The sequence below is a fragment of the Hirundo rustica genome, chromosome 8, assembly GCF_015227805.2.
Source record: "Hirundo rustica isolate bHirRus1 chromosome 8, bHirRus1.pri.v3, whole genome shotgun sequence".
Taxonomy (NCBI): Eukaryota; Metazoa; Chordata; class Aves; order Passeriformes; family Hirundinidae; genus Hirundo; species Hirundo rustica.
In genome coordinates, this window is record NC_053457.1 from 26,094,484 (window position 1) to 26,106,696 (window position 12,213).

Genomic DNA, 12,213 nt, shown 5'->3' on the forward strand with positions numbered 1-12,213 from the left:
CTGAAAATGTTGCTTGTAGAACTTTTTTGTTCCTTTAAATTCCTATTTATAGTATGTTGTCAGGTCTTTTTATTGTTGGTCTTAAATTTTCATTTCTTTGTTTATTTTAAATGGTAGATCTTTACATCTAAAAATTTAAATATATGAAGGATTTTTTTTTTTTCAGTTAATTTTCATGGCACATTTTGTTAGCATTTGGAAAACAAATACTCCTACATGCCAGGGAGCCATCATTAGAAATTGACTGGAAACAGGGTCAGATGAGCAAGTATCCTCTTCCCAGCTGGGAGCAAACCCACGAAAATAATCACGAGGAGAGACCTGATTTAAAATCCAAAAGCAAGGCTTGTTGTGGGTGATTTCACAGCTCAGGTGGAGAATATTAACTTTTAGCTGTGTGTTTGTCAGCCAGCTTTCCTTCTGAGACGCGTGTCTGTGGTGCCCTGTGGAACGGGGGTGAGCGGGTGTGAGTGTGTTTATTGCAGGCTGGCCGGACGCCACCACAGCAGTTATTGCGTGGCCAGAGAGCTCGCAGCAGTTGCATAACGCGCTGCAGCACCGACAGCTAGGGCTCAGTGCCGCTCCTGCCTCCTCCAGCCCGCAGCCAGGTGCAAGGAAAAACCTCTTTCCTCGCTGGGAGCAGATACGTCGCTGAGGGGAACTGGGAATCGGGGACAGGAGTAAGGAAAAGACATCAAATCGTGTGCTGGCTGTTGGAGTTAAGCAGCCTCTGACCTGTGAATTGCTTTTAGAAGGAAGCCGTATTTTCCCTGCCCTGTGGTTTTTGCATGTGTTTCTCGTTACTTTTATCTCAAAATCATTCTCGTACGGTGAATTATTGATGTGGGGTCACATGTGTTTCTCCAGGAATTGCTTTCTTTAACCAGTGATCCCTTCTGAATTTTTTAGGCAATCTGTTAGGCTCTGAAATCCAAATAAAGTTGGTGGTTTCTAATTTCAGGGTTAAATTAGATTCGACTTTGAAAAGGCTTTAAGGGAAGAGGGGACATATGATAATGTCCTTCTTCGTGTTAGGGTCCTCCTTCTTCTGGTTCTTTTGGTGCTTCTTTTGGTTTGGTTCTGGGTTTTTTTCAGCACCTCACAGAGATCAAGTGTCTGATTTAGCCTCAGTGTAACTTGAGCATATTCGTAATGTTGAGCACATGCTTAAATCCACTGTTGAATTCAAGCCCTATAGACCTGGAGGCATAAGTACAAAAATATCTGGGAAATTCTTTTCTTTTCCCTCAGATGCTCCCTTCTTTCAACATACAAAATTAAGAATTCAGCATTTTGAACTGCTGCTGAAGGCGAGTTGGTCATTTCCTGCTGGGAGGGAGGCTTGATCTTTTAAAGATGGGAAGAGAGTTTGTGTGTGTGTGTGTGTATGTGTGTTTTACAGATGTTCAGGCCTTGATTCAGCAAAGTCTCTCAGCAGTGTCTGACAGGGGGATAGTGCTGAGTCTGGTAAACCTGCTGCTCCAGAGCTGAGTGTGCTCACATTTGCCTGACTCCTCAGCAGAGAAAGTTTCTTTTCTCAGTTTCCATCACCTCTGCCCATGGTGGAAGCTGGCAAGAACCCTGCACAAATCCCCAATCACTTCTGGCAAGGAAGCTGCTGTCTCTGTGGCAGTGTTAACATGCAGGGATGGCTCCTGTCTGCAGCCGTTTCTGCAGCATTGAGCAGAGGAGGATGGAGCGGGCGGCGGGGATCACCTGCTTGTCAGGGGCTGCACAGGGCTGAGCCCACCAGGGCCCAGGGAGTGAAACTACCAGTGGCCTTCCAGCCCTGGGCTGGCCCTTGCAGGACCCTCTCTGGCATTGTTAGGGGGAGTAGGTTTCCAGCCCCTGTGCGGCCACTTTGTGACCGGCAGACGCAAGGCTTGGAGCTGCCAGCGCAGGTCCCTCAGCTCTCTGGGGACTTCCCGGGCGAGGAGGAAGCTGGTGGCTTCGTGCCCAGCTCGCTGTGGTGCAGAGTGTTGTGCTGGGTTGATTCCTACCCAAACTCCTCAAAAATACATTCAGATGTGTGGGGGAAGGAAACAGAGACTTGTTTTTGCACCCACACCTTTTTCTGCAGTGCAGTTTTGATTCAGGCAAAAGAGAGCCCAGTTCCTGCAGTGGGATTTGCATGTGTGTTGTACACTGAGACAGCTGAAGCTATGAGCAAAAAGCACGCATAAATAAAGGCTTCCTCCCTGTGCTTTATATAATCAGAGTGGGTGATGTCATTGGGAGCTGGAGAGGAGAGCAGGCTGTGAAATTACAGCCCTCTGCAGCCAGGCAGAGCCAAGTGCAAGGGGGGGCTGCACAGAGCAAGAGCCAGGCTCCCTCTGATACAGGCTTAGGACAGAGGACCTTGGAGGGGAGCTGGGGGGTAGAAACAGATAATCCAGATACAGTCAGATAATCCAAATACAGTCAGAAGCTCTTGCACAGGCACAAAGGGAAAGCAGGGAGATCAGCAGGTGCCCAGTGGGAGGCAGTGGGGCTGCCATTTCAAAGGCCAGCACTCCCTTCCTCCACTCGCAGCCATGTACAGGATCTGCTGGCAAGCCTGTGGGGCTGCTGGGCTTTCTCATCCTTCTTCTGCTTCAGTCTCCTGGCCCATTGCAGAGAAGAGAGGGCATCCTTGCTCTGCTTGCCCTCCACATCCCAGAAGAACTTGCTCCTAGTCTCCTCCTAGCCCTGCACAGGAGAGGTAGAACAAGCAAGAGAGGGGCTCTGTCCTAGCCAGAGTGGCCAGGTGAAACAAGATAAAGGGTGATCCTCAGCTCTTTGGGACAGGGCTTGTGTTTGGCTCTGGGTTTCTGAAACCTCTCAGGTGTTTTGCTCCTTTTTTGGCCATCCCAATACCCCCCAACATGGGAATCTCAAATAGGAGTTTTCCTTCTGATCAAGCTGAGCAAGAAGAGGGGCCAGGCTGATCCCTTGGGAAAGTGGAGAGCCCCCTTCTTTCAAATCCTTCACAGATTTCTTTTTCAACACGTCAGGCAGCTACAATGTGCTCATGATGCTGCTGTGAGAATCTGATTTTTTCCCACTTTGGCAGGAGGAAGGGCTCCAGCTTCTCCCCTCTCCCCTGCAGCTAGCATGCAAAAGCTTTGGCCTCTGCTGAAACTGGAATTCTCCTTCTGTCATTTTCTGTCTTCCTCAGAATCAAGAGAGCAAGGAGCAGCAGCTCTTCGCACCAAGCCTGCCTTGTTTCTCTGTTATGTAACAATATGGGCTTTTAGACTTGTTTTTCTAGATATTGGCAGATGCGTCAAATATCGGCATAATCCAGTGGTTTACATGGAAAGCCGTCTGGCTCTGTCTGGAGGCTGCACAGTGCTGGTATTTTCATTGAAAACAAGAGCCTGCAGCATTGTCAAAGCCATGTTGCAACAGAGTCCAGGTAAACAAGGGAAAAGACACATCATGGCCTGACCTGTGGAATTACAGCTGCCCAGGGACAGCTCCAGGACTTGATAAGAAAGATTAATGGCTTAGCAATTGCTTTCTCTCTGAAATGGTCTTTTAGCTAAGTCTTCTGTGATGGTTTTCAAAGAATCACAAAATCATTTGGGTTGGAAAAGACTTTAAAGACCATCGAGTTCAACCTTTGACCGATCACCACTTTGTCAGCTAGACCATAGCCCTCTGTGCCACATCCAGTCCAGGGAGCAGTGACTCCTCCCAGGGCTCTGGAGTTTTATTTCTGATGCACCCATCAGTGTGTCAGACTTGCAGTGTGTGCTCTGAGGTTTAAGAACCCATCATGGTCCTCTGGGATTGTTGGAATTTAAAAAGAGGCCCAGGTGATTGGGTTAGATTTTAAAAATAAAAAGGTAAGGAAGGCATTGAGCGCTGCAGAGGGGTAACAGCTGGGGCAGTTGTTCAGTTTGATCTCTCTGAAGGAAAGCAATGTGCTCACATGACAGGACCGTTTGCAGGCTTGGTTGCTTCTTCCTATCGGGGTGTGGCTCGGCTTGGAGTGCAAAATAGGGGGAAAATCCAGCTGCAGTGCAGAAGTAATGGCTTTGGTCGAACCTCTTCCAAACCTGCCTTAGCTCAGCCAACACCACCTCCCCCTGCAGCATGCTTGCAGCCTGAGCCGTGCCATGTGCCACGGTGAGCTTATCAGCTCGTCCACACTCGTGTCCCAGGCAGGTGGCCCCTCCTGATGCCTGGTGTGCTGGCACAGCCCATCACCCCTGCTGCAGGCCACAGCCTTTGGCCAGCAGCCAGGAGAGCCACGGGCAGGAGTGACTTCTCTGAAAATGGTCTGCATGAGCCTGGGACAAGCAGTAACCTTCTTCACTCCACCGTGGTCCTGGGGCACAACGAGAAGTTTTTCAAGTCTGGGGTTTTATTGCATGGCTGGACCTTTGCCTGTAGCTTTCAGGTGCTTAACAGGGTTGATCTTGTTCAGTCTGCACATAACCCAGCTTTTGACGTGGCAGATCAGTGCCACCCTTTTGATCGCTGTCTCAGCAGTCCAGCCAGTGCTTGCTCCTGTCCAAAGCTGATCTCTGGTTCCAGGAATTGCAGTTCCTGGTGCAGCACCTTCCCAGTTCCTGGTAAAACTCAGTGCTGAGAATCAGCCCAAAGCTCAGGCTGTAGATGGGTTGTCCATTTCTCTGTGCATTCAGGATTGAACTGTGATATCTTTGCCACTGGTTAGATGTTGATTTCCCGAACTTTTTTTTCCTTTTACACAAGTAATTTGATTTTCACCATGGGCTGGAGGTGCCTCCAGGACTGTGGTACCTGCTGTGTAGCAGTCTGCTGTTCTGTGGAGCCCCCAGATCTGAGCTCTGCTCAAGCTGTTTTCAACTTGGGCTGATCCGTCGGTGAGGTGCATGCCTGGAGCTGGTGCTTGTGCTGTGAGGAGGCACATGCTGCTCTGTGCTGCAGCTTGCTGGCTGTGTTCTGACTGCTCTGACTCAGTGAATTGCCTGTGTGGCCATTCAGGAAGTCTGTGGCATATCCAAAAATAGGTTTCAAACTCCAGAATGTCTTTGACTACAAGACCTGCTCCTCTTCATTTCTGTGCAAGAAGTCAGTGTCCAATCTCCTGAGGGATGACACAAACTGTAGTACCAGTGTGAACCAGCAATACCTTTTCATTGCTTACCCTTTTGGTCATCATGGGACACAGGGGAAAGACCTGTAGCAGGTGCACATTCCTGACCAAGCTCTGTGTTGAAAACTGGCTTCCAGGTAGAAAAAAATCCCCCCATGTCAACTATATGGGTTTGATGATAGTGGGGTTTGCCCTAGAGCAAGCTGAGAAGTAAGAGATGAGATTGATGTGATTATTGTTCTTCCAGTTGGATTTTTGGATTATGATTTCCCTTTCCCCACCCCTGTATTTGTTAATGTTTAATGGAAAACATGTTTTCTCCAAGGCTCTTGCTGGTCATATGCAGCCCTGTGACTCTTATTGAGACAGAATGATGAACCCTTCGTAAAGAGATTTATGGTAGAAACTGTGAGGAGCTCACAGCTACAGCACGGCCAGTGAGCACTCCCCTGTGCTGACAGTTCATCAGCAAAACCCCTGACCCTTCCACCCTTAATCATCCTTGCTTGTCACTGACATAATTGCCTGATTAGAGACTCCTCTCCCCCACCCCTTTCAAACTGGGTGCAATAGTGCATTTGAAAAACAAATGGAAATGAACTGTCCATGCTCTTTTTTTCTTTCTTTCTTTTTTTTTTTTTTCTTCCCCTGCATTGAGATGGATCAGACTAAGATTCAGTTTCTTTGTGCATGAGCAGGGGCTGGGATAGGCTTTCAAGAGTCTTTTGCACTGGTGTTTCTTGCATGTGAATGGTAAAGCTGATGTCATTGTGTTATTGATTGGGATGACAACTTTGGACATAAATCATTAATGTCTGGGAAAGAGAGAGGGAGGGGAAAAAGGCAATCCTCACTCGATAGTTTTCCATAAATCTGCTGTTCATCTCTGTATACGTGATCCAGAGGAGGAGACAGTAGGAACAGTTTTCCCCTGCAGCCTGAGGACAGTGTGTATTGCCACTGCTGCCTAAACCATTTACCCCAGAATGTGTTGCCATGTTCTGCAGAAAATGGATCATATCACCAGCAGTGCTGTTGTGCTGGAGCCTCTCTTTGTAGATGTGAGCCAAGGTCAGAAGTCTGCCCAGGGGAAGTTCTTGGGGGTCTCTCATTCCCACAGACCTTGCACCCTAGCAGCATTTCAGACCTGGGCCCAGGAAGGACTAAGAGTGTGGTTCTTGGGAGCTGCTATCCCTCTCGCTCCATTTATTGTCACCAGGGATTGTTTCAGTGTTTTGATTGATCATTTTTTTAATTGATGATCTTAATTTCATTCAAAAAGTAGGTGTTCAGGTCAGTTCATGGCAAATTTCCCTGAGCTAGCAATGAACAAGCGTGCAGAGGGTAGCAGTCATTCAAAACTGCTTTCATGAAAGTTCTTCTCAGCAAAACAGACAGCAAATAGCTCAGAGAGAGCAGAAATCCATGAGATACTTGTACCATTTTCCTATGTGCCTTTGCCCCTGCACAGCGTTCATCCAGATGAGTCAGATTATCAGTTCAGACAGCAAGAAAATAAACAGTGTCTGTCAGAGGTTAGCAATAATGCAAGTATTGGTGAGCAGCTGATGTTTGAAGTGTAAATAGTTTAGCAGCAATCTGCGCTGGTACCTGAGGGGACTCTTGTGATGCGTGGAAACAGGAAAACCTGAAAACCGCCTCGTAGGGAGGCAGAAGTGAAAGAAATTACATTCCTTTGCAGAAAGCCTGGCTCTGATCCTCTTGTTTTCCCCTTGCAGCCGAGCTCACCTCCGCCTGTGTCTAGAACGCTTAAAAGTTCTGATACCGCTCGGCCCAGACTGCACCCGGCACACCACGCTTGGGCTGCTCAACAAAGCCAAAGCACATATCAAGGTAAGGGCTGCCTTTCCCTGCTGCTTTCAGCACAGGCTCTTGGGAAGTGCAATGCAATTGCTCATCCGTGCTGCCTAGAGCTAACTCTGTTGAAGGAAATGTGGCACTGTGTAGAAATAAATAAATAATTGAATAAAAAGAGCGAGCGAGCCTTGCCCCCTTAGTTAGCCATTTGTCGTTGCCACAAGCCACATTGTTGGAAGAGTCCATAATGAACTCCTTAACTACAAAAATTATGGATTTGAAGAGCAAGGATCTTGGTCTGTACTGTGATTGTTTGTTGACAGCTGCATCTCTTTTAAAGACAAATATACCTACTGTTGAATGACTGCATTTTGATGGGAAATGCAGCTTTTTTTCCTGACGTGCTAGTGAGTTTCCACTGCTGAAGCATTAGCACAAACCACAAGAGTGTGAGACAGGTTTGGCTTGCTGGAGTTCCATGTGTGAACCTTCCAGCTAGCCCAGTGCTCTTCTAGCTCCACTTTCGGCAAAGTGAGATGTGAAAAGAAAATGCAGCATTGTCAGTATCTGGGAGAGGCTGAATTACTTTGTTGCAGGTCAGGGTATAGAGAGGGAAGATGGGTGATGAGGGAGTAAAAGTGCTGCCAAAGGGACAGAGTTAGCCTGAAATGACTCCTCCTTATGCAATGTGCTTGTTGTAGGAAACAAAGAACAGTGCCCTGGTAGATTTCCCAGCTGTGATCAAAGAAATCTGTAGTAGGTTATGTAAATCACTCACTGAATAGAAAACTGTTTCTGAGAAATCCTTCTACACCGTGCAGTAAGGAACACAGAACTCCCAGGGCACGTTTTTGTGTTGGAGCCGCTCTTAACAAACCCTGGAGTGGATTGGTTCGAGGGTTTGAGGCCCCTGCGTGGGCAGAGGCGGTAATGCAGCTGTCGGATCCCGGGTGGAATGACCCACAAACTGCTGCGATTCACAGCGCTTCCCCTGGAGAGGCTCAGTCCTCAGAGACTCTTTGTACTAATGGGTATGATTTATCAGGGCCTGAGAGGTGGAAAGATGTGGGGAGAAGGCATTGTGCTTGGAGACTGCGAGCAGCTTGCAGCTTGAATCCTTTTGGGACTGGGAAGGTCTAAGCGAGGCAGGTGGCAGGGCAGGGGAAGTGGGAGGGAAGGAGAAAAGGATAAAACTAATTATTGATTTATATTTGATTATATCAGAAACTTGAAGAGGTTGAGAGGAGAAGCCAACACCAGCTTGAGAACCTGGAACGAGAACAGAGATTCCTAAAGAGAAGACTGGAACAACTACAGGGTCCTCAGGAGATAGAGCGAATACGAATGGACAGCATTGGATCTACCATTTCCTCGGATCACTCGGACTCGGAGCGAGGTGGGTGTTGCTGAACCAGCCTGGAATTGCCAGGACTCTGAAGTGGGAGAATGAGATTCATCCATTTCTTATCTCTCAGCTTCCCCATCTCATGGCCTTGGGCATTTAGGTTGCTGATTCTGCTCACACACAGGCACATATACACACAAGCATGTGGAGAGTTTAGTATTTTGCATCAGTTCTAAACCTGAAAGAATTGCTGCTGCCAGCTTAATCTGATTTCTGTGGCGTTGGAAGGGATGGTAAAGTTGAGATGCTCTTTGTGATTTTTGGTTTGCTGAATCTCTTGGCAGCACAAAGAGGAAAATGTAGGAACATATTAATGAGACTAGAACTGATGTTTCACAAAGCTACCTCTCTGCTCCGCCCCCACCAAACTTCCCACGGAGTTCATCTCCTCAGTCAAAACTGGCTAGAGATATCTGAATGGCTAACTGAATTAAGATAACTTCCTTTTTAAAAATATCCCTGCAGTGGAGAGAACATTAGGCACAATAGATGATTTGATATTTACTGACAGGCCGAAAGATGCTGCATCGTTTGTGTGTGAGTCTGTAGTTTAAAACAAAAATCCTTTGGAAAATTCCTGAGCAATATGGGAACCAAGATACCCGATTAATTAGATCTTTGTTTTCTAAGTCTTTCTTAAAAACAAGATGTCTATTCCAAAATCCACTGAGCATGCGTGAGAGTAAGCCATGGTAATGCATTGTAACTGTGTGTGGTCCTGGCTTTGGCAATATAGTGTCAAGCAGCTAGCATGATTAAGGTTAACTTCATGTTCCATTTTCTCTCTTGCACTCAGTTTTACCTGTTTCTTCTTTGTTTCTAACACTGGGGTATTAGCCATCCAAGGAAAGGCTCAGTGTGAGACAGGCTCAGTGTGTGGGGTGCCTCAGCTATGCTGATGGTGTATCTGGCACGTGGAGGAGTGAAACCCCTTTGCCAAATCCCTACAAAAACTCCCAGCTGGTATATGTCTTTTATAAATCATGACCACAGCCCATCCCATTGCAGGGGGAGCACTGAAAGTCTTCCTGCCACATGACTGCTTCATTCCCTGTGTTGGAGGAGTCCCAGGAGCTCGCTGACATGGAGGGGGCAGTTGTGTGTGTAGTGCTAACCTGTGTGCGTTTCTCTCATTTCCCTTTCTAGAAGAGATTGAAGTGGACGTTGAAAGCACAGAGTTCTCCCATGGAGAAGTGGACAATATCAGCACAACCAGCATCAGTGACATTGATGATCACAGCAGCTTGCAGAGTATTGGGAGTGATGAGGGTTACTCCAGCGCCAGTGTCAAGCTCTCGTTTGCTTCCTAGAACCAAGTGAGACAACAGTGCAGGGTGAATGATTTCACTGGGGTGATCGAACTGGGTCCTAGATGCCAGTATCCTCTTTCAGAATTGACATATTGACAGCTAGGCCTGGAGAGACCTGTATATAAAGCTTTTTGGTAAAGGAAGCCTCCCCAGAAACCTATATCTGTTCATTTGGTCATGTTACCAATCCCAATTTCTGCTGGCCAAAAGTTAGGCCAAACACTAGTCCCTTTGCAGTCAAAGAAATCCGTTTGTTTCTGTGGGACCTTGATACCTTAGTGATGAAACACTTTGTTTTGAATTTATTTGAAATTGTTTGAAAGAGGATACTAGAGACTCATCCCTCTCTTTCTGTCATGAGATCAGAGAAATGTCAAAACTTCTTACACTGCGTTCAGGTTGAACAACCTAATTTAGGCCCTTCTGAAGAGCTTTTGTGGTCCTGAAAGGACCGTACCCTACAGTTTATCACAATCTAATGCTGTCATAACGTACTAGGAAGTCCAAGAAGGCTTACGTAGCCTAGGAATAACAGTGACGATAATGATTAAGGTCTCATTCTGTGCCCAGAGGGAGAGGGGCAGCGATGTTCAGGGGAGAACGCCATTCAACTCAGCTTTCTGTTGGACGTCATTTGAGCAGTGAGTACCTCTGAAGCGTGGCTAGAGCGAGAGGTACACACCCGTAATCTACCAGCACGGGGTGGGCTGTGGCACCTGCGGCTGTGCCAGCGCCAGCGGGTCCCCGGTAGATGCGTGCCCCTCGCAGGCACACAGCCAGCTGAGGGCAGAACGAAACCAGCACTCGAGAGGTGACACACCAGACAGTCATGCCCAGATACTGAGCCACTATGACCTTTTTATTTGAAGTGATTTTTTGATAAACATTTGTAAATGTGTTGGGAGGGAAAACACCCCAAGTCTGATGCATCTTTTTAGAGCTTGTCCATGCGAAACCTTAGATGTCTTTTATATGAATTTATGCCATGAAAAGATCTCTGTTTTGATGAAGCACTTGACCCAATGAAATTGCAAAGATCCTTTTTTTGCCGTGCACACGATGGATGAGGGCTGTGCTAAGCTGGAAGAGGCCAGGTTTGGTGGGGGTTTCTTCAGTTTTCTTTTTAGAATCATTCCCTTTGCTGACTTTTGAAGTTCCAGTCCAGTAGTTAACCTAGTTAAGCTGAGCACGTCTCTCATGTTAATGTAACGTTTTGACTGCACGTCCTGTTCCCAAGGGCCTTGCCATCTTATCTGTGCAGGTGCTGTTAAGAGCTGTTATAGCGAATGTTTTCTAATTTTCTCCAAGACAAGCATTCTAACCTGCACTTTGAGGGCTTTGCTTTTTTATTTTTGTCTTTTTAATGGCCAGGATTATTTTGTTTTCCAAGTTTTAAAAACCTTAATAGAGTCTTCACCTATGGCATTGTTTGAAACTTTGTATATCCTTGAGTAATTTAATTACCCCTCATTACTAAGGAAAAAAAAGAGGAAAAAAATGCTTTATAAAATCCATAACTTATTGCTGATTTGAATGGGTTGTTAATTTCAGTCCTTTAGATTTTATTTTATTGTTTTAGATAGGGTTGGGTAAAAAGAGGTAAAATAAAGTAAAAAAATAAAGACAACCATATTTAGCAGTGCAGTGGAATTGTGTTTAAATGTTAGCATATGGTCCCCATTAAAGTAGCACTTTAACGCCATTAAACATTTCTGTATCTGAAATGAGTTGTGTTCTTCCATCTTGGTCGTTCCTGTCACTTCAGCTGGCTGCTGTTCTTCTTGTGCCCTTCGGTCCCGCGGTGACATCCTGGGCGAGTCTCACGTAGACTTCTGCACTGTGATAAGTTGCCTGTATTTAAATACTCTGATGTTTCCCCCACTCTCCAAAGTGTGTCATTCCCTGTAAGAGGCACAACACACATGCTTGAGTAGAGAAGTAATTTTTCCCTGGCTGTAATGAATGATTTCTCATCAGTCTGGGTTTTTTTAAATTCAGTCGCTTACTAAGTTTGCATCTGGTTGCAGTTGTTAAACGTGTTTTCATTTGTGTGCATGTAATCCAGTGTCTCAGTCCATCTGTTCTTCTTTCTGGGAGGTTACCTGACAGGAGCAGGAGTCTGCCACGGAGTGAATTAAGCTCTAGGTTACAAATGGAGCCCAAGGGCTTTGAAAGAAGAAATGCTGCTTCGATTTATGTTTCAGTGACACAAGGCTTGGAACAGTCTGTAGAGTGGTGAAAAGTAGGAAACTTCAGGTTTAGCAAGACCTTATTTATTTATTCATTATTATTCTCCTTGGAAGTGTTGACCACTGGCAGTGCTGGTGCTGAGCAGTTGGATACCAGGGGGATTTATTTATTTATGAGCCCTTTTCCGTAGCTGTCCCAGCACCGCCTCTTTCCTGTTATTCCTGTTTGTGTTAAAAGCAATACCACAGCTGAGAAGCACTGAAGTTCAAGGGATAGAGAATGGCCATGTTCTCCTAGCTGGTATAAAACAGTGACATGTCTATGGTTGGAGTAAATGCATTTGAAATGTTTGTTTGCAGTGCTCTGGGGCAGTTTGGTATCTCCTGCCTTTTCTAGTGCCGTGGTCTCAAAGAGATCCTGAT

At 46.3% G+C, this 12,213-nt stretch overlaps 1 protein-coding gene across 2 annotated transcripts in view; it reads left to right on the top strand.

The window, feature by feature from the left end:
* MXI1 (MAX interactor 1, dimerization protein) overlaps positions 1-11,320 on the top strand; it is a 55,123-nt gene extending 43,803 nt beyond the window's left edge. For both annotated transcript variants that reach the window (XM_040071393.2, XM_040071394.2), the window contains exons 4-6: positions 6,808-6,922; positions 8,111-8,282; positions 9,438-11,320. In XM_040071393.2, coding sequence (XP_039927327.1) covers positions 6,808-6,922; positions 8,111-8,282; positions 9,438-9,601 — 451 coding nt within the window. In that variant the 3' untranslated portion in view covers positions 9,602-11,320. The remainder of the gene's footprint in view (positions 1-6,807; positions 6,923-8,110; positions 8,283-9,437) is intronic.
* Positions 11,321-12,213: the final 893 nt, after the last annotated feature.